General features: G+C 42.9%; 1 protein-coding gene and 1 long non-coding RNA gene across 6 annotated transcripts; one reads left to right on the top strand and one right to left on the bottom strand.

Moving 5' to 3' along the window:
* Positions 1-697: 697 nt before the first annotated feature.
* LOC147136628 (electrogenic aspartate/glutamate antiporter SLC25A12, mitochondrial-like) lies at positions 698-25,170 on the bottom strand. Of its 3 annotated transcripts, none has more exons than XM_086051356.1 (18): positions 24,783-25,170; positions 24,370-24,423; positions 19,909-20,051; positions 19,338-19,453; positions 17,514-17,653; positions 16,179-16,325; positions 15,833-15,971; positions 15,075-15,168; positions 13,015-13,099; positions 11,329-11,410; positions 9,564-9,722; positions 7,932-7,984; positions 7,621-7,701; positions 5,388-5,528; positions 3,536-3,674; positions 2,233-2,391; positions 1,362-1,452; positions 698-1,195 (listed from the first exon to the last, which is right to left on the bottom strand). In XM_086051356.1, the coding sequence occupies exons 3-18, from the start codon at positions 20,016-20,018 to the stop codon at positions 1,006-1,008; spliced, it is 1,926 nt and encodes a 641-aa protein (XP_085907482.1). In that variant the 5' UTR covers positions 20,019-20,051; positions 24,370-24,423; positions 24,783-25,170; the 3' UTR covers positions 698-1,005. The 3 variants fall into 3 exon arrangements, with proteins under 3 accessions (XP_085907482.1, XP_085907481.1, XP_085907483.1); XM_086051355.1 differs by having other exon boundaries at positions 24,883-25,170; XM_086051357.1 differs by having other exon boundaries at positions 24,777-24,842.
* LOC147136629 (uncharacterized) lies at positions 8,906-23,046 on the top strand. Of its 3 annotated transcripts, none has more exons than XR_015089519.1 (7): positions 8,906-9,201; positions 10,589-12,373; positions 12,506-12,634; positions 12,719-12,802; positions 12,943-13,038; positions 18,382-18,589; positions 21,481-23,046. It is a non-coding gene; the product is annotated as an uncharacterized LOC147136629 (long non-coding RNA). The 3 variants fall into 3 exon arrangements; XR_015089518.1 differs by having other exon boundaries at positions 12,491-12,634; XR_015089517.1 differs by having other exon boundaries at positions 10,589-12,634.
* Positions 25,171-25,593: the final 423 nt, after the last annotated feature.

Below are 25,593 nucleotides of genomic sequence, written 5' to 3'. Positions count from 1 at the left end.
ATAAATAAAACAATGAGCTGACTATGCAGTGGAAGTGAAATCTGCACAAAGTTACTTAACTGACGCATGCGCTTACTAAAATGTATATAACCTATTTTTACTCGTTTCAAAAAAACATTGAGACTTTCAATCGTGAGAGGATTTAATGCGCCACGGCTCACGCGGTGACGGAAAGGCAGTTTTATGAACCCCCTCAGACAGTATGTGGGGACAGAACAATAATATAGATTTGTGGGGGAAAAAATTGAAACTGACCATATTTGAACATATGAGGTTTCCACTCAACAGCGATGAAGGCCATGTAGTTAACCTAGTTTTTAAGTTGTATTGAATACTTGGGTTAATTCATCATTTCTACAGTATTATAATGAAAAAAAAATTCAAGAGTTTATGCACTTTTTTTTTTTTAAACTCCCTCTAAAATTCCAATGTGCCCACCCCTGGTCTAAATGAAGCTCCTCAACTCACTTTAGTAGTTGCTTGGCACCAAAATGCCACCAGATGGTGCCAAAGCAGTACTCCACTGCATCAAAACTGAAGAGCTACCTTTACAGCTAAGCTTTTCATCTTAGAATGAGGATAGATTTGATCTTTTTTTTTTTTTTTCCAATGGGGGCTCACTGTACATTCTTAATGTGCTCTACTGATTGGGCGAGTGGGTAGCTACCAACCTCAAATCTCCTTTTCACACATCAGAAACAGTTTGAAACCATTTATTCCAATAAAATAAATACTTTTTGCCCCGGATGAAAATAAACACTTTGAAAACATCTGTACATAGCAGACACATGCACCAACACCATCCAAGCGCTTTGGCATGCAATAAAAATGCAGTAACAATCATTTGCAATGTCATAATGTTCCTCTAAAAAGAAGTACAGTATGTACAAGTTGTGTAAGCTTTGAAAAGTAAACACCATAAGGCCATACTCATGCAGCATTTCAAAGGAAGTCACTTAAAGCCGTTTTGCAGTAGGAGACGACTCTTGGGAGTCACGTAGCGGCTCACAGTGCCGCCGCTTTGGCCGCCGCCGCCGCTCCGGAAGCTTGAAACTTGGGCAGCTGAAGGCCGAACTTTCGCTCCACGCCCGCAAACGTGGCGGCCGCCAGTCGGTATCCGCCCACGTGGTCGGCACTGACGGGAGGAAGGTCTGGCGATTTGGGGACGGGGGTGGGCTGCGATCCCGCCGGATGACTGCAGGAGGGAGTCGGATTAGGGTTGAGGTGCTTGGGGAACGGCTGAACCATTTTGAGAAACAATCTAACTGTGGTGATTTGACCCCCCCACCCCCCCCCCTTAATACCGCGATTAGAATTATTTTTTTGATGAATTGCTCAGACCTAGTGGTCGGAATACTTACTGGCCGCCAAAGTCAATGCTAAACCATCTCTGCAGCAGTTCGTAGGTCACCAAGGTGACACCGAACTGCGGCGAAGATCGGAAGACTCGAGCTGAAAGACACACAGGTGGAGGTTTTAATATTTCTGCAGATTCCAAAAAAAAAAAAAAAAAGTATACAGTGGATATATAAAAAGTCTACACACCCCTGTTCAAACGCCAGGTTTTACATGCAAATATGAGACCAAGATAAATCATTTCAAAACTTTCTCCACAATTAATGTGACCGCTAACTCGTACAGATGAAATGAGAATAAACTGAGATAATGCACAAGTGTGCACACCCTCTGAAAACAGGCTTGTGTCAGTGTTCAAAATTAACCAATCACAAACGCAGGTAAATGGACGTCAGCACACACGTGCGACCATTTAAAGTGCCTCTGATTAACCTCAAATAAAGTTCAGATGTTCTAGTAGGCTTTTTATGCTTTTTTGTTGTTGTTGTTTTTTTTAGCAGAAGCCTGAAGGTTTGTGCTGGGGTGTCAAACTCATTTTTATGGCAGGCCACTTTGTAGTTACAGCTCCCCTCATTGGGCCGTTAAGATGGTCAACCCAAATAATTTTTAATCAACTCATCGTATTATTACAAACAAAATGATGGCTTACTGGTTTTTAAAGTCGAAGTCAAGGACAATAGTTGTTGAATTATTGTTCAAGTTACTCTAAAAAGCGTAACACAACTATTCTTGCAAAATCTCATTATGACACACGGCAAACACAAATTGAAACTGTTGTATCTTAAGAAATAATTTTCTCATTGATTAATTGTGAATAGGCTAACAAAGTATTGTGACGTGATCTAAGGTCTCCCCCAAAAAATCAATATGGCGGACCTCCCGTGCCCTTCCAAAAGGCCTTGAAGCCTTCCTCCTTGAGGATCTTCCTGAAGCAGTCGATGACTCCGCTGTACGTGGTCTGGCCCGCTCGGGCGGCCACCTGCAGTCTCGTCTTGATGACATCAGCGGGGGTCACCAACGATGCCGCCGGGACACCTTTTAGGGATTTGACAAACGGGAATCAAGTGGTGATCAGCATGCGAGAACACCGTACGATACAACAGTAAGTGTACTTGCTGCTCATATTATTCGATACCATTGTACTTTGTACAATACAATGTGATACAACAACGTCCTTCCAAAAATTGCCTTGTGAAGTTATTGTTCAATTTGAACTGACAGTCTTCTCTAATAGAAGATCGTGCTTTGCTGCTTTACCTGGAAACCTTTCAATGACTCTGTACTTCACCGTCTGTTATTTTGTATTAAAAACGGAGTTTTGCGGTGGGGAAAAAAATGCCTCATTCTTATTTGCTAACAGACCACAGGCAGCTAGCTGAGTCAGAAGTGACGTGGAAATACCAGTATTTCATCACTTTTTTTTTTTTAATTTGTAATTGATTGTACCTCCCCCCCCAAAAAAAATCTTCAAACTGATAACAGTGTCATAGAAACGCTTGATTACAAATAAGTTATGCTACTACTAACATAGCACCCTTGGCTAACATCTACTTGTTTACAGTGCTAATGCTAGCTCAGTGTTGCTAGCGCTGCTATTTTGTTGAAGCTAGCCAGCATTCCCTGAATTTTTGGTCACGACAGTGCACTTCTCATACTCCCTTGAAGCGAGTGGACTTTTGTTATTGTTTGGTTTGGTTAAATGTTTTGGAGTTTGAAGATATGTTTTCTGTTTGTTTGGTCAGTTTCAAGATCAATTTTAATTGGGGGTTACAAATTCAGCATGTCTCCCATTTCTTGGCAGTGAGCGAGTGGGAACAAGCGCTAAGGGATACTTTAAAAATGTCTAAAAGTGTACAGTGGGCCCTGCACACTCGCAGTTCGGCACAAGGATAAAAAAAAAAAAAAACATTTGAAAAATATGTGAATAATTAAAAATATTTTTCTCTCTCTTTTCGCAAAGCATTTTATAAACAGGTGTCAATTATATGCAGATTTCCGCTATTTGTTTAACTTAACTTAAAAAGTCCCAAGATTTCAGCCTCGCCACAGTATTGCATTTGTTTTAATGTACCCAATTCACCCCCCAAAAAATGTCCAGATTAGTCAATTATTGAATTAATGATGAGTTGGCTTTGCCTAATTGTCACCTATCACCTATGGGTAGCATCAATCGCTGTACCTGCAATGGCTCCAGCAGTGAGCAGCTGAAGCGCCCCCACTTTTCCCGTGTCGTCTGCGAGCAACTGTTTGGTGTGGGCGTAGGCCGGGAAGTAGATGGCCGAGAAGGGGATGTCCCTCAGGAAGCAGGCTTTAGCTCCCTAAAAGACAACATACAAAGGAGCATTTGGAATACGTGCGGGCAGGATTGCTCGGTGCTCAAAATGAGGCCCGTTGTCTTGGCGACGAAGCGCTCCGGGGGCTGTCTTATTTCACCCCGAGGCGATTTTCACGTTGATGGAGCCGACGGCGCTCGAGGCAGAGGCATCCATCACACTCTGCCGGCTAAGAGGAAGTCAGCATTTTTTTGGCAACTATTTTTGCGCGCGTGTGTTTTCTTACGGGGCCACACGCTTGCCTGCTCGACATCAAACTACGATTGCGTGACTTGGCCGGCCGGAGAAAGCCGCAAGAATGTGGAAAAGCGTCGGCGGCGGCGAGTTGCGCGAGGAGCAGGCCCTCGCTCGTTCGCTGCCTTGTTTCTTTTTGCATGTTCAACACTTGTTTGGGGAAAATTGCAAACAGCACAAGTGGCGTTTGATGTCGACATTTGCAATTCTGATGGTTGGCAATGCCCGAAGACACACAACGTGCACAACAACCGCGCGGCGTCGAGCACGAAACAAATGCTAACATAAAGTCGGGATGTGCACTGTGCATATTGATTTAAATCGGGCCTGAACGATTTTGAAACACAACCTCGCTGCGATATTTCTTGCCCTCAAGATTGTGATTTAATATGCGATTATTTTTGTTTTAAATTTACAACTAAAGACGCTTTTCGAATTGAAGGTAAAACAACTTCAACAAAGAAGAAGAGCTGGATTCTGGATTCACGCTTTTCAGGTTCTGCCAGACAGATTTATTGTAATTTCCCCCGCAAGTGGGAAAGGAGAGTCAGTCGACCATGCGCTTCTCAGTTGTTTATGAAACGCGATGAGAACAGCGAAACGCATAACTGCTGTCCGCCCAAGTTCACACCCAGATGCTCACACGCAGGCCCTTATAGGCACATGCCCGTAAACATGCACAACAATACATACAGCATATTTTTTATGCATGCTGCTATTACTTTTTTGTTGTTGTTGTTGTTGTTGGTGTCTGAATATGTTTGAATAAGTTTAAATTGAAAGTGTGGGAGGAATAAAAGTAATAAAAAAAGTTTTTAGATGGTCTGTAGTAGATTTTCATCTATTGTAATTGTAACTCCATGTTGCTGAAAAAGGAAGTTTGTAAGTGTACTTGTAAATGTCACTTTCATGTCAGTATAAGTAAGTTAAAGTCAAAAGAAATAATTGCAAGTGTACGATCTGCTGCGGGGGTGCTTTGAAAAGTATGGCCCGCTATGTTCTTTAATCTGCTCCACCAAGCATTTACATTGAGTCCTGTAATATTTGTTATATTAATTTAGTTGTTTTTTTTTTCTCCCCTAAAATGTGTCAATTACTGAATTAGTTTTGTGGTTTATTCAAAACAAAAAAACGAAAACTTTTTTTTTTTGTACAAAACAACCTAATTTTTGGGGGGATTGTTTTGTGCGTAAATAATTTTGGGGTTAAATGAATTAACCCCCAAAATTTGGGTCAGTCCCTTTTTGACCCAATTTGTGTATTTAGAGTGAATTTGCAATATTTGCAATCCTTGAAATTTGACCGAGTTGCAAACAACACTCTTGTCTGTGCTGTGCCAAATTTAAATTTAAATGTATTTTTCAGGGCCTTTAAGTCTAAAATGGAAAAGAACCCAGCATCTTAACTCTTGATGCCTTTTGTCTCGCGTGTCCTCCTCCGCCCTTGTGCGACAGCCCGACCCACCTTGTAGAGGCCAAAGAAGCCTAGGTCTCGCACAACATTGAGGGCGCTGACCCTGGGGCCCGTGGTGATCTCTCCGGCCACCTGCAGGCGGATCTTGACGATCTCCAGAGGGTTGGTGAAAATCACCTGGGAGCCTCCGGCCTGTGGGAACACAACCGAAGGCCAGGGAGGTGATTTAAATGTTTGCAAATAGAGCAAGCCGTTCACCTTCGGCGCTCAAGCGAGTCTGCCAGCGCGCGGACGTGTGAAGATGATGCGTAAGCGTTTGCCCCTAATGGGATTTGTGACATTACGACAACACAAAAAGCCACTTTTCATCGCCGCCGCAATTTTGCCCAGTCAGGCGTCGGTCGGCCTTGGGAGGAGCAGGAAGTAAAGCGGCCATTGATGGAGAAGCGACAAGGGTCAGGTCAGAGCAGACATCGGGTGAGGAGCGGCCCCGGCTCACGCTCGGGAGGCTGCGACCCCGGCACAGGCCCTCTGCCCTCTCGCCCCCCCCCACACCCGAGGCACCTCCTGTGGCGGGGGCGAGCGAGCCTCGCACACTTCCCAATTTCGCCCTCGTTCCCGAAAGTGGGGGGGGGAGCGCTTGAATCACCCCTGGTCGGCTCAGCCCCAGGCAGGGCGCCCTGTGACTCAGGCACATTTATCACCCCCCACCCCTCCCTGAAAAGCTAATCAGGCCTCAGGATGGCCGCCGGTGACATTTAGGGCAGGGGTCTTATCTGTAAACATCCGAGCTAGGATCTAAAAAAAGCTTGGGCGCATTTAGTCATTTTTAAAGTGGAAGACAAGGAGGGGGGGGGGGGGGTCATCCGCTTCTCTGAAGATGGATGCGCTCACCCCCCCTCGCTTTTATCTTCTAAACGTCTCCGATGCCAGCCATCATTCGACAGCCTTTCATGAAGAAGAAGAAGGAAAAAAAAAAAATCCTATGAAGCCTTCGAAATGAATGACACAAGTCCCCGGATGAGATGTTTCTTGTACACGATTTGTACAAGAAACATCCTGTGGTGTCAATGCCTGTGTTGGCGGGCTTCAGGTATGTCAAACTCAATCACAAATGAGCAAGAACCGGTTTGGGACGGGACCCTGCAGGGCCTCTCCTCCAATTACACCTTGACAGGGGTCGCGACCCCGCGGACCCTGCCGGCAATCTGCGGGGCTCGTCTCCGCGGCCGGCCAGTGGATGGCAGGAAACACTGCTTGCATCTCCACGTAGACACGTACAGTCAGACGGAATTAGGGCAGAACAATTTTGTAAAACTAATCTCGTTACGATTTTTTTTTTCCCCCCCTCAGTATTATGATTGATAAAAATGTCAAAATAAATATCGACTTGAAATATTAGTTATCGGCCCTCTCGACTAGGGGTGAGTATTGGCAAGGATGTTGCAATACAATACGTATCACGATACTTGGGTCACGATACGATATTATATATATATATATAAATATATAATATATCATATTATACGATATTGCGATATCACGATATTGTGATGTTCTACCCAGTTATTATCAAAATTACATGTAGGGATGAGAAATGAAGTTGCTGTATAGGTTAATCAGAAAATATATATCAGAGGACAAATTGAGTCAAAACTACTTGCTTCAAAACATCCTATTTATTATTTGTGTTTTTGCACATTTTCTCAGAAAGAAAAAAAGAAAATGGAGTGTTACACACTGCCATCATTAAATCGATATTAGAAGCTGAAAAATCGGTATTTCATTTGACGGCCGAAAATCGCGATATATCGGCAAATCGATTTTTTTCCACAACCATACCCTTGACTACAAATCAATCGGTATCGGCCCTGAGAAGAAAAACGTATCGCTCTTTCTCTCTCTACTTTTATGCGTTCACTACCACAGCTTCCCAAAATTCTACCAAACAAATGTGACGTGAACATAAATCAGCTCAGCGAGTCATCAGACAATTAATGCTCTATTATGACCGACAGTGTCTGAGAGGTATCCATTTAAAAATATTGACTACTATTGTAGCCTAGTTGCAGGTTTGCCTCAATCCGCTAAACCAAAGGGAGCAAATATGAGCGACAGCTTTCTGGAGAAGAAAGTGCAGTTCAACATCAAGTAAACATAACCAGTAATACATGTCGTCAAATCAATACCTCTCTGGCAAGTGTCAATCAAATCATTGATTGTAAGGGTAGCATATCTTCAGATTGAGAAAAGGGGCGAATATTAATATAAAAGTTGTACTTACACATCCACCAGCTAGAATTTCAGCAGCGAATGGGATGGAACCATCTTGTTTGGTGCACTTGTCTCTGACTAAATCATTCATCTGAGAGAGGAGGGGGGTGGGGGGTTGGATGGGGGGGGGGGGGTCAGAACAAAAAGGCAAATGAGACGCAATCCCGCCCTTGATAGCGGAGCATTAACATGAACTTGTGCTCGGAGATGCGTCTTGATTGCAAAGTGCGCCCGCTACCGTGCGTGTTTTTCCGCCACAAAGACAGTTCTTCACAGCGGCATTTGGACGCACTCTAGAGCAGCGCTGAGGGAATGACTTGCCGTGAGTTTGATGGCTTTCTCCGGGGCCACGCCGATGAGCTGCGGGAGGAGACCTGAAAAATATTCATAGACGCCATTAGGAGAGCGGACACTCAAAGCCAAAGTTGAGAGTAAAGCGTATTCTTTGTTGAGAATCTTCACGTATGACTAGGGATGTAACGATGAATCGAAAATCAATTTGAAATCGATTCACATCGATTAATCGATTCGACCAGCGCCCACTGTGCGTCTTTATGGCCTCACCTAAGGTGAAATCGGTTGCGTTTGAAGTGTCTCTGTTTAAAAGAAAAAAAAAAAAAAGAAAGAAAGAAATGAAAGTTCAACCTGGAACTGATACCATACTTTTGGGGTCCGGAGATCAAGAGTGGAAGTCAAGCGCAAAATTTTGTTCTATGCAGGCGGCCCACTAGATGAAAGACGGCATTCTGATTGATATTGTGTTTGTGGAATATGAGTTAAGCTGTGAAATCCACTCGTTTTTTTGTCCATCTGAGGGGCGGCCATTTTGTCACTTGCCTTCGACTGAAAATGACATCACAGTTGCTCGGGGCACAGCTAACAGCCAATCACGGCTCAGCTTCAGAAAAAAGGAGAGCCGTGATTGGTCCAGATTTGTTTGCATTATTGTTTTCATCCGATTGATGACTTACTGACTTCTTGAGAGAAATTTGTGAAGTTATTGTGGCGACTGCTGAAAAGACTACAAGTCACAAGTGTTTAGTAAGTTTGCGAGAAACTGTCTTTCAAAGTAATTCATGGTTGGTTGGCCTTTATTTTTACATATGCCTACCCTATAAAACCAAAACATTTATGTATAATACATCATTTATTGCTCGTGTTTGTCAAAAAATACATGGGACGAAGCCCTTGCAAAAAATAATCGCAATCGCAATTTTTCAAAATCATTCAGCCCCATTTTAGAAGCAATCCTTCTTTCATCGAATTTGAATCCACGGACAATGCGCCCGTTGAAACTCTCGGCATTTTTGTCGATGTTACGGAATAGCACCGGCGTGAATGCTCGGCTCTCTCAGCGGTCGCACATTGAAGAGGAGTCAAACAATGCACAGCCTGGGTGGCTGCGGCTGCCGCGCTGTTTCATCGCGCGTCCTTCATCGAGCCAGCTCGACTCGTACGGGAACTGCTGAGTGACTGCGACTGGAACGCTGCCACAAAAACAGGCGAGCGCCTCCTTCTCGCAGTCAATCAGCCTCCTTCATCGAGTGAGGAGGAGGAGAGCAACAAAGAGCTGCGTCGGGTGGAGGCAGCGGTAGGTGGCAGTCTTGACTTCTTCCACGTGAAGCGCCCCCCGGGGCGTGTGTGTTGTGTGTCGCCAGCCCCCGGCGCCATTAACGCCATCCGGTCTGAACGGGATCACACGACGCCGCTACTCGGCCGTTCATTGTCCTCTGGCGGGGGTGAGGGGGCTCGCCTTGGACATAATGAAAACGCGACCCCCGGGCGTTGCTTCATTCACCGCTGAAGCGGGGGGGGGCCAAACGGTTTCTGGCGTCAATTAGCAAAGCGCGCCGCTAACATTAGCGCCTCGACGCTTTCTGATGCTCACAGTCGCGCGGCTGTTTGTGTGGCACGTGATTTACCGGCATCCAATTCTAGTGAGCTATCGATTACCTCGGTAGAATCCAAAGAAGCCCTCATAGCGCAGCACTTTCTTGGCACAGTCGAAGCTGTTCTTGTACATGAGCTCGCCCACCAAGGAGCCTGTGGAGCGCTGGTTCTGCATGCGAGTCTTGACCAGGTCGATGGGATACACAGCCGTGGCACCGGTAGCTAGAAAACACACATGTGAATCCACAGATGAATATTTGATGCTGTATCGACCTGTGTATACAATTACCGGTACATGTACTGTCTGTACGTTTAACTAGATCGCAGTAGCGGGCCGTCCATTTGGTACTTGGGCCTTCATTGGGGAATTCATTAACTTCTTACTACCACGTAACAATAAAAAAAAATAAATAAAAAAAAAAATCAATACTATAGAAAAACCCAATAAATAAATTAATAATTAAAAAAAATATGTATATATATATATATAAAACGTAATAAAATTCAAATCAAATTAAAATGAAATAAAATTTTAATAATACATCATACGCACCGGAGAGGCTGATTCTTACATCATTTATTAATGGATGTAGTTCGCTAAAGATGTGTTTCGCTAGTCATTGGATCTGACCAGCCAATCAGAGGGCAGAAAAAACCTGACCTCATCAAGAACCAGAGTTCTGGCCCCGTGAAAACGAATTTGAAATGTTATTGTTTTATTGTTAGTTAAATAAACAGTCCATTTGTGAAAATATTTTGCGTTTTTGAAGGGTTTATGCAGATTAGACTGACGTGGCAACGCGGAGGTTGAAATCTGATTGGAAGAAGGAAAAAAAAAAAAACGACAGTACTGGAAGCAGTGCAACCAAGAGAAATGAAATGAAGACTGTTTGGGAATAAATTCATCCAATTTCATGTAACAAATTTAGGTTGTTAATGTAGGTCAGTGCTTGGGACTGCTCACCATTGCTGTTGAAACAAGTGTCTTAATCGTATTTGCTCTATTGATAATGTCTTTTTGAAAGCTATATTAAGACCTTAACTGCCACTTTAACCGTGTGTGTGTGTGTGTGTGTGTGACATCACAGGACGCTACCAGTGATGACAAAAAGGAACTATGTGACGATACACCCGAAAGCAAGTTCGGCACAACGTTCGGCACTTGTCATCCAAGTTAAGGGTCTTATGACGGCTAACTTCTTTTACACTTGTATAACAATGAAGTATGGTAAAATGTTACTTAATACATTGCCAGTCCAGTTTGATGACGTGGCGTGGCATGTGAGTATCATTAAAGAAGTAGAATTTCATCCAATTCAGGACAAGTGGCAGGGATCTGTACTTTCCTGATTACTGAGTAAAAATAAATAAAATCAAGAAGACGGGAGGGCTAGCACTGGAACAAATCTTGCTTGCAAACAGCTCCATCCGCAGAGAAGCTGAGAAGTGGCTCATTAACATCCAAAACACGTGGTGGTTTTGTCCAGTCCTGTGATGAATGATGCCTGCTACACTGATTTAAATTGGTTTCAACTGACACACACAATCAGCTCCTATCTTGGGGCCAGTTATGTCAGAGATTCCTTGCATCAAGTCCTCCCGAGGTAATTAGACAGGGATTCCAGGGAGCTCGGTTCCGGAAGATTTGTGATATTTCCAAAGCTCCGGCTCCGACGACATCCTGGAGCCACCGGTGGCACGGCCGCACAATGCGGGAGCCTCAGATCACAGCTCCTCGCCCCGCAGCACAATGGCCGGCCCCGGAATCTCGGGCTCGTCCGTCTGGCCGGCTTAAGTTTCCCCCCTCGGCGGCAGACGTGTCACTCACCTCCAGCAATTGAGCCCAGGGTGAACCTGTAGGCAGACTCTGCAACCTGGAGCAAGACGGGCCGGGACGATTCAGGAGTATGCTGTGGGAGAGAAAAAAAAACAGCAGAGGTCAAATATGTATGTCTCACCCGCTTGCGACCGTAGCTTTGGCGCTCCATGGAAGACCTTTTTAACTTTTGACTGAACAGAAAAAAAAATTCAAATAAATCACTGGCGTTAACAGGCTTCTGACAAAATAAATCACTCCTCTTTTTTTTGGTTGTTTTTTAACTGGCTTCCCAAACTAAGACATAAAAATCCACTGTCGGAAACGGGCTTCTGACAGTTAAAATTAAAAAAAAAAAAATCCACCGGCTCCTTAACCCATTAAAGCGGAAGTCAACCCAAACATATTTTTGGCAAGAATATGTTCCCAGCAGGCCCACTAGTTGAAACACGGCATTCTGATTCATTTTGTGTTTGTGGAATATAAGTTAAGCAGCAAAATGCACTCGTTTTTAGCCGTCTCTGGGGGCGGCCATTTTGTCATTTCTGTCGACTGAAAATGACATCACAACTGCTCACAACGACCAATCACGGCTGTCCTGTTTTCTGAAAAAAAAAAAAAAATATATATATATATATATCCCCCCACTTTTTTTTTAACTGTATTTTCTGGCAGGAATATGCTTCCACACCAGCAAGACCAGCACAAAAAATACAATCATGTGCTAGTTATGCCCGGTAGGAATGGCAACTAACTATACAGAACCAGCTACAGTATCAATTGAACAACGCTCAACAGTAGGCAGGACGATCCCGTTCAGGATTTAGTCATTGACCACATGACCTGGGGTTTTCCCTCAGAAGCTACATGTGGAGGAGCTCAAGTGCTTTTATTTCCACAAAGCATAATTCCTTTCTTATCTGCTTGCCTGGCTATATTCATGTTTGATGTTGAAAGCGGGGGCCTCTTTGTTTTCACAGCGGCGCAGGGGAACAGATTAGCCCTGCAAGCCTTTTCCATGTTCAGATAAATATCTACAAGTGTGTGTGCTGAAGTGGTGAGTAACTTCTCCCAGACGTGAGCACAACATGTTTGCCCCCCCCCCTCCCTCCCGCCAGATGCGCAGCGCATGCTATCAAGATCCAGGACTTGATCAAAGGTTTCAAACAATTAGCATACTTCCGCTAAGGGCAGGCCTTGGGATGGTAGCATCGCCTCGGCGGAATCAAATTCCAGACCTCCGAGAGATCCCAAGAGCGCCGCCGGCCTGGCCGTTCCGACCACAGCCCGATAGAAGAAGCGTGTTATGCGGTGGAAGGCAAGATTGTTGTTCCCCACCTCAACTCCTTCATGCCATTAGCAGACCTCGCTAAAGGCCTTTAAAATCCCTGCCTTTTATCAGCCTCGCAGATGCCAGACTGCCGTGGATGTGTGCGAGGAGAGCCTTTCATGGAGAGGTGCAACAATCCATTCCTCTTCTATAAATGTAATTGCTCTACTTTCATCTGGGAGTTTAAGTAATGCACTTCACAAGGGGAGAGAAAAAAAAACGTAGGCACTCTGCTAATTCACTTACGGAACATCCTCTTTAGGCTTTTTTGTGTGTGTGTGTGTGTGTGCAACTAGGAGGCAGAGGTCTTGGAAGAGAAGCTCAGATAAAAGGCGTCAAGATGCGACGCGAGGTGTCAGTCAGGCTACCTGTCTTTGGGCCTCAGCAAGTTGGTAAGGCATGTCTCCTTCTTCCAGCGGGGCTATCCTCTCGATGTCACTTTGGTTGAGTCGCCTTCACACACCACGGCAGGGGAGGCAAGGGAATTAGGGCAGGAAAAAAAGTGCAGACCCGTGTCTGGTGATGTAACATTTTCCAGAAAATGTTTCCTGGCTTTGTCAAGTTGAATGAAACAAGTTAAAATACTGCTTGTATGCGCTTGATGAAAAAAAAAAATGTATAGTACAATAATAATTACTCAACCCTCAAATGTGATCATTTCTATTTATTTAGAAAATGTGCAAACTTTGTATTTAATTATTATTTGAATTAAGCTATTTGAAATGTATGCAATTGCAAAACTATCCACAGGGGGTCTCATAGTTTCGTATCACGTGGCGACGTGATATTCTTATCCCACACGCCGCACTGTTGTAAATTGAGGACCCCCTTCAGCGCCATTAATTCTAATAATTTCCCCACTAATAAATAGGTAGAAGCTTTAGCGCGGGAATGTTCCACTTAAAGTACACGATACAGGTCAGCTTTACAGACTTGGCCATCTCGAGACAATGCATGCTGTGGAAAAGGTGTGGTAGTGACTCATGGTGCTATCAGTCACAGTGAAGGTATTTACAAGCAACCACAGCAAAGGGTGGTGTCTATTTCAGGTTCTGCGCCCATAAAACACCCAATATCGACAAGGTGGAGGTTGTGGCATGTTAATTTCCCAAAATGTTTTAATAAAAAAAAAAAAAAAAAATGTAAAAAACAAATAAATAAATGAATTAATCAATTAAACCCCAAAATACAAATCTACTCATCCCAGTGCAAAATTCTACTAAATTCTTGTGACAGGGGTAGAAAATGATCTCATTATTTGGATTTGGTACAACAGCAAGGCGATGTTTAGACATTACACAAAGCTGCAACAGATGCTATACAAGTATCAAATAGGGTTGTCCCGATCACGTTTTTTCAGGTCCGAGTCCGAGTCTTTTCATTCTGAGATCTGTGATCTGCCGATACCCCGATCCGATACCGATTCAACTTTTCATGTTATTGCCTGGTCATGAAAATGGCACCAATTTAGTTGAATGGCCATATAGGCATTACCATAGAATGAGGGATTTCTCAGTTTGTCACATTTGATGAATGATAAACAATACATTTACATCGGCTTGGGCAGGCTAAAACGAATGGGCCACGCAGCTCCATATGTTGTCTACACGTGTGACTTCTACAAACGACGCTATTGATTTATGAACTCGTTAAATGCAACCAGTGGAGAACAAGCTGGCTTTTCACTAAATAATTTACAGTCGTTAAATTTATCTTTGACGTTATGTCATTTGGATGTGTCACAATTGCCTAACTTAGCCGTCGCCTTCTCAGCTCTCAACTCGATGCCGATTAGCTGTCTCAACTCGATGCCGTTTTGCAAGGAGGCCGGCAACTTTATATCAGGCGGGGCGGACTTATTTAAGGGGTATCCTTTTGGTTTGCCTCTCGCTTCAAACGAGCTATGAAGGCAAACTCGCCACTCTGTCTCTGCCTCGCCGCTGCGTGACGAAAAAAAAAAAGTCACACTATTTGGCAATATATCTGCACATTTGAATTATTTTGTAGCTTTGTGACCTTTTAAATGTTCAGAAAATAATTTCTAAAAAAAAAAACCTTTTTCACCCGATACCGGATCAGCTGCAAATCACGTGATCGGCCCCGATTTCCAATCACGTGATCCGATCGGGACAGCCCTAGTATCAGATGTGAATATTAATATGACCACAAGACATCTTTTGAATATTCGCATGCATTCCAATAGTACACAAGTGTCTGAAAGCAGAAAAAAAAAAGAAACTAGTTTATAGTTGCTCTACCCATTGGGAAAAATGTTAGACAAAACGTGTCAAAATTAAAGAAAGAAATACCCTTTTGGCCCATGCTGAGATCTCAGGAACTAATAAAAACAACAAAAAGTGAACATGTTTAAAAAAAAAAACATGACACGCCAAATTGGCGTGACACAAGAGCAATAGCGAAAACCTACCCCGAGTGAGTGTGGAGACCGGCTAGTTGGTACAAGATGTCGATCTCCATTGGCGTGATCTGACCAAACTTATTGGCAGCGTGGACAAACTCCTCTACAATGATAAAAACAGAAACGTTGTCACAGTGGATCGTTCATCCCAACAACATCAAAGTGGACCATTCCTATTCATAGACTGGATAGTATTTGCAAATACACTTCATGTTCCAGTTAAATGAAAGCTACAATACACATTAAAACATGCTGTTTGAGGAAATTGTAGTTCTAAATCAGTCCATTAATATGCTTGAAAATCATTTAATCATTACTCTATTCCATCATTAAAACTCAAAGGAATCGGCGACTATTCTATTCCATGAGTGCCGTAATGACGTGTTATTCCGCGGGTGAAACGTGCAAGTTACTTTAACGCCGGGCTGATTCAAACTCAACTATTTGCAAATACTACAACGGGGGAGGGGGACAGAAGTGGAGTATCTTAACAGGAAACACCGAGGAGAAAATGGTGGCTGACAGCACGACTATCAGTTACACAGATCTGCATGTAGGGGAAGTGGTCTGATTACCAGGTTAAACGTTTTCATTTACCTTGAGTTATTTAGCGCTACAGAAAATGTTCCCTGTGTGGTCACTCACACCATTCTGTCAAGACAGTTAAACATGATCACCTAGCTACAGAACAAAAGCCATGCTGATTATCATTCAGTCACGACGAGCAGTTGTCAGTTGGTGAGCTCAGCGAGTGGGATCGCGACTACCTTTGGTGACCAGCGTGTCTTTATATGCGCCGGCGAGGGTGCTGTAAATCTTGCGGATCAGCTCCATGTTGTTGAGGAGGGCGTTAAAGGCGTTGAAGTAGGAGAAGCTCACCATGTGGGAGGTGCTGCCTCCAGCCGCCTGGAGAAACATCGAGATAGGTCAGAGGCCACGCGAGGCCTTTTATTGCGGAATGCCGCCCAGCAACACCTTGCGAAACACATGATTCCGCCTAAAACGCAAGCAACTCTTTCGGATTTCGGGGAGGGGGGGGGGGGCGGGGGGGTCTAGTGTTCGGAGAGCGCTGTCGTACGTTGCAGCTGCGGTCCAAGGTTTTCCCCAACTCACAGAAACCAGATTCTCCTCCACAAATGGAGTCAGCATGTGGTGCCTGATGGTGGCCATGATGTCGCTGAAGTCCAGAGCCGTGATGGCGCCGCTTTTCCCTTTGTCTTTTTGGGCGAAAGCCTGGCGGGCGTGCTCCAGCTGCAGCTCCTAGCAGCAATGGAGGGGGAGACAGGATGAGAGCGAGTGGGTCACGCTGACAAAAGGCGACCGGCGAGGGTTCCTGTGATGAGGAGCGACACGCAATAAGTGAGCTGTGAAATGGAACCTTGAAGGAGAGAAAAGCGTAATAATGTCAGCGTCGCACAGATGTGAAAGTCATCTGATGTGACAGTGAGAGACACTGGCTTTGGTAATCACCATGTCTCTCTGGAGACTAATGGAAACCACGTCCCGAGAAGCCTGATCCCGGAACCGGAGTGGAGCGCTCACGGAGCCGACCGGCGGTGTGTGCGTGCGCGTGCGTGTGAAATGATTCACTGTGACAAGCACGCAATCAGAAAAGGGATGCAGAGGAAGGCCGACCCCGGGCCAACGTTTGCTGTCAAAGCTCATGTAACCAGAGCATCACACAGCAACGTGACGGAAATATCCAGCTGTGACTTCCTTTTTTTTTTTGCATTGATTCTCATTACCTAATCAGTGGGTTGTGGTTGAATCATTCTTCTATCAATGTTTGACGGTTATTTCGAAACACACTAGAGATAAGTTGCCTCACAAATCATTCAAGCGGAAGCCAACCAAAACATATTTTTTAAAGAATATGTTCTATGCAAGCCCACTAGTTGAAACAAGGCATTCTGATAAATATTGCCTTTGTGGAATAAGTGTTAATCCACTCGTTTTAGGCATCTCTGGGGGCGGCCATTTTGCCTTCTGTCGACTGAAAATGACATCACAACTGCTCACAACGGCCAATCACGGCTCAGATTCGGAAAACAGGTCAGCCTTGATTGGTCGCTGTGAGCAGTTTTGATGTCATTTTAACTCGACAAAAGAAAAAATGGCCGCCCCCTGAGATGGCTAAAAACGAGTGGATTAACACTTATTCCACAAACGCAAAAATGAATCAGAATGCCGTGTTTCAACTAGTGGGCCTGCTGGGAACATATTCTTGAGAAAAATATGTTTGGGTTGACTTCCGCTCGAATATGAAATATGAGAAATACTCTCTAGCAGGAAAATGATTTGGCTGAGCACAAGAAATCTAAAAAGAGAAAGGAAATCGATCACTTTGCTTTAAGGTGGAGTTTTAATTACTCAATTAAAGTAACGTTTACCAGTGTGTTTGCGGTTTTTGGATTGACGGATGGAACGGTAGAAAAAAATATACTTTACCTGCAGAAACTGGGTGAATTCTGTGTAGCTCAGGTTCTTGCTCCTTTCATGGCCAAAGTGTAGCCGGATGAAGTCACAGTCCCAGTTGAAGGGAATGTGATGATGCACTGTGGTCTGGCTGAAGATGTCACGTACATTCTCTGAAAGTGTGAAATGCCGGTGTTAGAGAAAAGTCTGCGAACAGAAAAAAATTGCACCCAGGTGGTAACCGGGACCCTATCCAGATGCGATGTCGGCCTGTGTTTGAGAGTTTAACAGCAAAAAAGAAGAATGCTGTAGTACTTTTATGTCAATAGTTAAGAGTATGTTAAAAGTGTGTGTGGGATACAGATAGTGATTTCAATGTAAATATTTACATTTACACACCGGCTTTTAACAGCTCAAACAGTTCGCACCTTTGGCTCCCAAAATCAGACAAAACCTAGTTTACACTTTTAAAGACAGTTTTGACCAAAGTATTCTTTGCTTTTGCTGTCAAACTCTCAAGCGCAGGATGGCATCACCCCCCCGATAGCCTGGTGGAAGATTTTTCTGGAGGGCAGGGTAAGAAACGAAGGCAAAAGCTCGCACGACTTAAACGCCACTTGCAAAGAATGGTGGAACTGAAAATCTCTATAGGTTAATAATGTTCCTCTTTGTCAGGTGCATTTATGGAGATGTTTTGCTCAAATAGAGCAGCAGTTTCTTTGTGGTCCCAAACATATTTATTACTGCTCTTTGAGATAGTTATAATATGAAGGTGCATCATTCCAGCTCTGAGATAACGACACGGATGCACAAGACCTCATCATATTCTGCGAGACTTCAATTCACTAAGTTTGTTTTTTTTCTCCTTTTTTTTTTTTTTTGGTGTGTTCTTTTCTGACAGTGACCGCACGAAGGAGAAATGGAAGTTATTGCGACATATGGAAGTTGTACCGCTTTCCCGGCTGCTCGGTACCATATGGCTAAATTGCAGTAAGTCGACAACAATAGTCAGAACAGATCAAATGAAGGTCAGCTGCACTCAGGCTTAGCGTGACGAGACTCACCTGCTCCCTCTAAATGTTCACCACAGCCATGTGACAATGTTACGGGTGAGTACACAATTATTTTTAGGTTTTAATATAGAACAGTCACCTTATTTTTACACATTTATGACACTTAAAGACAAAGTCAACTTTATTCAAGAATATGTTCTATGCAGGCCCACTAGTTGAAATGAGGCTTTCTGATAAATATTGCGTTTGTGGAATAAGAGTGAATCCACCCGTTTTTAGACATCTCCGGGGGCGGCCATATTGTCACTTGGTGTCGTCTGTAAATGACATCACGACTGTCATCTGTGATGTCATTTTCAGTCGACGGAAGTGACAAAATGGCCGCCGCAGAGATGACTAAAAACGGGTGGATTTTGCTGCTTAACTCATATTCCACAAACGCAATATTAATCAGAATGCCGTATTATAACTAGTGGGCCTGCATAGAACATATTCGTGAAAAAAAGATGTTTGGATTGACTTCCACTTTAAGAATGTAAACGAGTTGATGTTCAAAGTTGACTGTCCTTCGATGCTTCATATGACCGTGAATGGATTAATCCCAAAACAGCTTCTTTATTCTAACAAATGTAGCCTTGCCCTCTGAGGACCAAACATTTGAACTGGCCTGAGAAAAAAAACAGACAACTTGAGCTCTTGGTGTCACCATAGCAACCACTAGCTGCAGTCCTCATGTGCCCCATGTAATGAACCACATTTGTACTTTACAAGAGACACAGGCAGATAATAAGCAAGTGCTGCTGCCACACAAACCTGTCAGGCGACATATACTGTATGTACATACCAAAGGAAATATTCCCCGTGCCAGTCTTGTCAAACAGCTGAAAGGCAACTATGAACAGGGCATCCGGGGCACATAGAACTGACTCAAAAGCCAGAAACTCCTGGAAAGAGATCAACCTGTTGCGACAAAGTTCATCCATCACATACACTTGCACAAACGTCTTCACCATCAAATAACATCCACTACAAAAGCCTAATGAAAAGTTTTACCTTTAAATGACGGTCAGTGGTCAAATGGTTTGCTTGTCCGTTTTAAATCCATTTCATTTCAAATGGGATGTAGAAGTAACTTTCTAGCTAATTCAAGCTCACTAGACTAATTACTAATTACCTGTGTCTGGCTTTTAATTGTGTTTTGAGTTGTTAGTGTGATGTAATGTCTCCGAATCAATGACAGTACTCCATTCAATGGCTTCATTCAGTTGCTACTCTATTGTGTCGTTTCACGCCAGAAGATTTCATCTTTTTTTTTTTTTTTTTTTTTAGCTTATGTAAAAGAACCTTTTTTTTTTTTTTTTTTTTTTTTTTAACTCTGACCCATCCTCTTTTGAATGATGGAGGATGCTACTCACCCATCTTTGGTGGTGTCAGCCACTCCAGCAATCAGGCCCACAGTTTTAGGGTTATGCTGCGGCTGTGTTTGCAGACCGAGATAACGCTGCACAAAGTCTTTGGGTGTCATGTAATGCTCCCCATCCTCCAACACGCTGGCATACTGCACACATGACCCAAAAAAAAAAAATCACTTACACACTACCTTTATCTACTCATTTATGACATTTGGAATCAGGTCGTGATGGGCAGAATAAACTAGACGTACTTAAAAGGTAAGTACAGTACATGTACTCTATCCATGCATGAATGTTTAAAAATAATAATCCAATTTGATTAGTAAATATTTCAACTCTTGAGGGAAAATGCTGACTCATCATCATGGATTTTTTAAATTTTATTCTTTAAATTTTTTTTTTACCACAGCTTGGACAAGGACGTGAAAGGGATAAATGCTAACACACATTACTGTAAAGCTGTGGGGGTTTTTTTTCATTCTTTTTTAAAAGGCCAGCAGTGTAAGTTATAATGCATCCCACTTCTTAAAAGTCAAGGTGTAACCTTGAATTGTCCCCTACAGCTGGTCCAAATGAAGTAGTTGGGGCTTCGCACCCTTGAGTGATTTGCTCTCACTTGTCCTTAGCATAATGTAACGGCCTCGGTCAAACCACACGGACATTAAAAGGGCAGCACACAGTGTCAACGAGGCGCCATCTATTCCTATGAAAGATGATCAGCTGTGCAAGAAGTAGGACTTCCCAAAATACAATCGCCTGTATGTTCTGAGTCTATGGTGCCTATGTTTAATAACACTTTGTCATTTGAAATTAATTCATCTTGTTACAATGTGAGTCAATGAGGACCAGGGTTAAAAAGATTTGGGATTTTTCATTATAATTAGTTTTTTTTTTTTCCTTTGAACCTATTTAAATTTGGTTAGTTTTCATTAGTTTTGGAGCGTCTTTGTGATTTTTTATTTTTGGGAAAAGTAAAGTAAACTCCATATCCCAAAACGACTGTTTGACCTTCCGTCTTCTGCACGGCCGTGCAATAATCCCGAAATAAATATATTTCAAATTAACTCTGAAAGCTCGAGTATGATTAACTGACAAAGATGAAAACAAAGGATATTTTCACTGTAATCAATTAGTTTTATAAATGTAAAATGTAGTTTCAGTCTCAGTTTCAATAGTTTCACTATTTCTTATGTTATTTTGTTAATGATAATGGGTTTTTTTTTTACTTTTCGTTTTTATTTCATTAGTTTTCATTAACTTGACTAACCTTGATGACTACACATTTTCTTGAGCTGCGGCAAATCACACGATTACAAAAGGACTATTATGGCCATACAGGCATGCATGATGTTTACAGGCTTCGATGTTTTCAGCTGATAGTCGCTAGGTAACGCTCAAGTCATGACAAAAATCACTGTTTCCACCGCATTGTTTGACTTTTTTGCATGTGGAAAGTTTGAGGCTGAGGATTCGACCTGCGGAATAGAGTAAATAAAACCAAAAGACGTCAGTCTGTATTTATTTTAATGGTATTTTATTATCATAATAATCTTTGATCTTTCCTTTCCTTTTCAGCAAATGTTTACCAGCCATTCGCAGGATTTGAATTCATTGTCCTTTGCTGAAGGAAGCACTCATAATCCTGAAGTTCCGAGTTGGAATCTCAGCTCCGACCTTCCTGTGCGGACTTTGATTTAGTCTACGTCTGCTCCCGCTTCCTCCCACATTCCAAAAATATGCATGTAAGGTTAATTGTCCATAGGTATGAATGTGTTTTTGTGTGCCCTGCAACTGTTAGGCAATCAGTTCTGGGTGAAACCTGCCTCTTGCCCAGAGTCAGCTCGGGTCGGCTCTAGCTCACCTGCAACCCAAAGGAAGGATCAAAAATGGGTGGATGGAGCTCAGGGCTGTCAAGTTCTTGTAGACCAAACTCATCCTAGCATGCTCTCACATGCCTTTGTGTACGAGGGCATAGTCAGGTTGGAACAGAAAAGGGCCTTCCACAAACCATTCCCACATCACCATAGTTGGAAGCATAGAATTGTCCAAAATGTCTTTATAAGACTAAAAATACAGATTCAGAGGAACTACGTAAGCTTCACTGATTAATCGATTATCAGTTACAAACATGTAGTGTGTATTTGTAAATAGGAATATAGTAATAGTATCGTAAACGTCTAACAGGACTTGTGCTGTATCTGCGACGACAATACAGTCTATGTGTTTTATTTAGTCCGCTATTGGCCAAGCGCTCAGCTCAGATGAGACCTTTGGGTGCTAAGGCATGTCACAGTGCCACTTTATCCCGCTCTGCAATCGCTCGCCGTGCGAGTTGTGACAGATTATTCCATTATTTTCTAATGGGAAAAGTATAGGCTATGGAATTCCACTGTGATTTCATCTCCATTAAACGGTTTATCAAGCAGATGGAAATGTTTATTGAATAAAGGCTGACAGAAGCGAAACCCTCAACGCAAGCCATAAGCGTCACGGCCGTGTTGTCCTTCAACACTGTGAAGCAAAAATATGTCCAAGCCGGCATTGCACCGGTCTAAACTTAAGACCTCAAACACCCTCTAAGACTTGCAGTCCATTTTAGAGTCGGGGTTGGGTTTCAAGCTGGAGCAGAGATAGCTGAGGGAACACAAGCACCGCATGAACTGGCATGGCAAAAAGACTCGAAGATCGCAAAGCGGAGCCAAGAAAGACAGAAAGGGCTCAAAGATAAACAGAAACAGCGAGGGTGGAGAGTTTCATGCCAAGTGTTTTCATTGCTCATTGCGCTGCGCTGAATTAACGTATAAAGTGAAAATATTAATTCCCGGCAATTTATTGCTGCGCTGCCTTTTCTCCATCACATTATTATTGTGTTTCTATTCAGCCTCACAGTAGGCATCAAGTAGTTCTTAATCAAATTATACAGGCAGTCAGAACGAGCTGGCAGTAATTAACTCTTCCACCTGAATGTGGATCACAAATTACACAGTCAGTCCTCTTGTGGCAGAGTGAAGACCGTGTGGAGACTTTCAGAAAGTTCACACTCCAAAATGTGCGTGTCAAGCAGACATACTAGCAAACGGGTGTCAAGCTCAAGGCCCACTTGATGTGGCCCGCTAAAGCAAATAAAAAGTGTCTATTTCATGTTTCTTGCTGAATAGTTTTGCTCTTTTTATTTTGACAGAAAATTGCAGTTTTGTATTGTGCGCTAGCATTAAGCAAGCGGAAGGCTAAGGTGAGTGTTTTATTATTTTAGTTTGATGTTTAGTTTGACAGTAAACTTCAACTTCGAGTGGTATTTAACAACGTGAAGCTTTTTTTTTTTTTTTTAAAGCACTCTTCACTGCTGCTTGTTGTGATGTGAGTTGAGTTCACTGAGCATACAGTGCTCGTATTCTAGTGGATTTTACAGTTTAAATGATCAGGATTATTAGGGGGCGATCGTGATCATCGATTTAAAAAATAAATAAACAAATGAATAACAACAACAAAAAAAACACATCAGATTCCCGATCCGATCACACAACTGCGCAAATATCTGACTTGTTTTGTTTATTGCATATACTTGTGCATTGTTTATGGGATATCAACAAAACTATTCTCAAGCCTTACTATTTTTGTATATGATTCATTTTTGCCATGCCCCAAGCAAGGAAAGGAAAAAAAACGTGTATGATTTGAGTATGAAACATTTATTCGTAAAGAAACGAGCAGAACTTGATTTTTGCTAGCACTATAGCTTGCTTTCAAAACATGCAATATGTAAAATTATGACTGCTTTAAATAATTTAGTTGGAACCTTTTAAAAATTAACCTTTTAAAAGAACCTGTGGATTCATGTGCCCCGACTGCGTGACATCATTGATCTGATCTGCGATTTTACAGTATTACTGCCGATCACAAAATGAACACAATATGAAAAGTATCGAATGATCCACTATAGCTGATCAGATAGGAGGAAAGTCTACTTAATAGGCCACACCTCTTAAAGGCACACAGTTCAGGCATATTGTTGTTCTGACTTTTGGCTTGTCCCTACGTACAGTATAGAAATTACACTTTATTAACCCAGTCCATTTGTTTGCATTGTCTTTTATTATAGTTTTACAACACTTTTCTCAATTTTTTCTCAACGTTTTTCTCAATTTAAACACTAACAAAAACTTATGGAACATCTTGCTGGAATTGTTTAATGACATTCACAGGCATGGTCACGGAATAAAATAAACTTCTCAGTCAAGGTACCTTTATATGGTTTTAGGAAAACAATAGCCATGATGTGACCCACAACAAAGTAAGTTTGGCGCGAAACTGCAATATCTATTCAACAAAGGATTTCTGAGTTGAAGCAGCTCCCGACAAAAAGTCAAAGCATGTGTGTGACCTTTAAGTGAACTATGTGACCCATAACACGGAAGACAGTAGACACCTTCAGCAAACCACAAACTCACAAAAAAAAGGTCTTACCTTGAGAAAAACTTCCTTCAACTCATGGGGGTTGGCTCTTTTTGTTATTTGCACCTGTAACACACAAACCCAATTTCAGACATTATCGTGTTGCATCTTCAACAAATCCTCAAGTCGTTCAACCGGTTCATCAATGAACTTTTTTGCACTTATGATTAGCTCGGATTTTAGCGAAGCCCAGCACGGTGGACCCCATCCAAAACATTCCCGGAGCGCAAACACAACCCTCCACGCGGGTGCGAGCCGGACCCAGCGGGGGAAAAAAATAAACACAAAAAGCTGTCTTGTAGTAAACATGACAGCCTCGTCAAGACGTCTGCTAGAGGCCGGCGGCGACGGCGGTGGAGGCGACGAGTCGCTCCGCGAGGTGCGAGCTGCATTTAAGGGGGGTCCGCCACATTACTCACACACACCCTGAACGCTCCACAGTCCCCACGCACGACGGAGGAATACACGCGCTCGCTCTAGCGTCTTTTAAAGTTAATATGAGATAAGAAGTAGTGACGGAGTCACCTTGACCGCCATGCTGGGTGTGACGTCAGCTGTAAGGAAGTAGCGCAGGCGCCGAATGGATACAGTACACTACACACTGCATGTACAGTACACTCAAACCCTTGGAAGAGTTCGGGGCGGTGAGGCGACAGAGCTAGATGTTCTCACAGTTCCTGTTTGTCGGGTTCAAACGAAGATATGCTTCGCCTGAACGGACGCGAACAAAACGCAGGCAGCTCGAAAAACGAAGCGTCACATTACAGTAGTCAATAGCTAATCGAACGCGAAGTGGCACGTGCGCCGTCTCAAGTCAGCAATGCGGAAACAAATTTAGCACGTTAATAAGTGGTGACGTCATGGTTGTTTTCATCCATGGACCTCATCATAGTAGATTTTGGTTCGCACTGCATTCTGTACATGAGTTACTGTTACCACATCAGTATTCCACACAGAAATGAATTCAAATGATATTATTTGTTCCAGCCACTGGCGGAGCTGGGGTGTGGGTGGGTGAGTGTTAGGGGTTTCTGTAGGGAATTTCCAATTTCAATGAATTTGTTTGAAAATGATCATATATTAATTACAAATATATCTTTGTTCATCAGCGACTTGTAGTGACAAGCAGAACAATTAAATCTTCCATTAAATGGCTGAAAAAAATAATAAACCTGTGTATCCACCTGTTACAACAATCTGCCAGTATGTATTACAACCACAGACACAGTTTTGTTG

The sequence above is a fragment of the Filicampus tigris genome, chromosome 14 (genome assembly GCF_054856515.1).
Source record: "Filicampus tigris isolate MCC_2025a chromosome 14, RoL_Ftig_1.0, whole genome shotgun sequence".
NCBI lineage: Eukaryota > Metazoa > Chordata > Actinopteri > Syngnathiformes > Syngnathidae > Filicampus > Filicampus tigris.
This window is presented reverse-complemented; position numbering and strand designations above follow the sequence as displayed.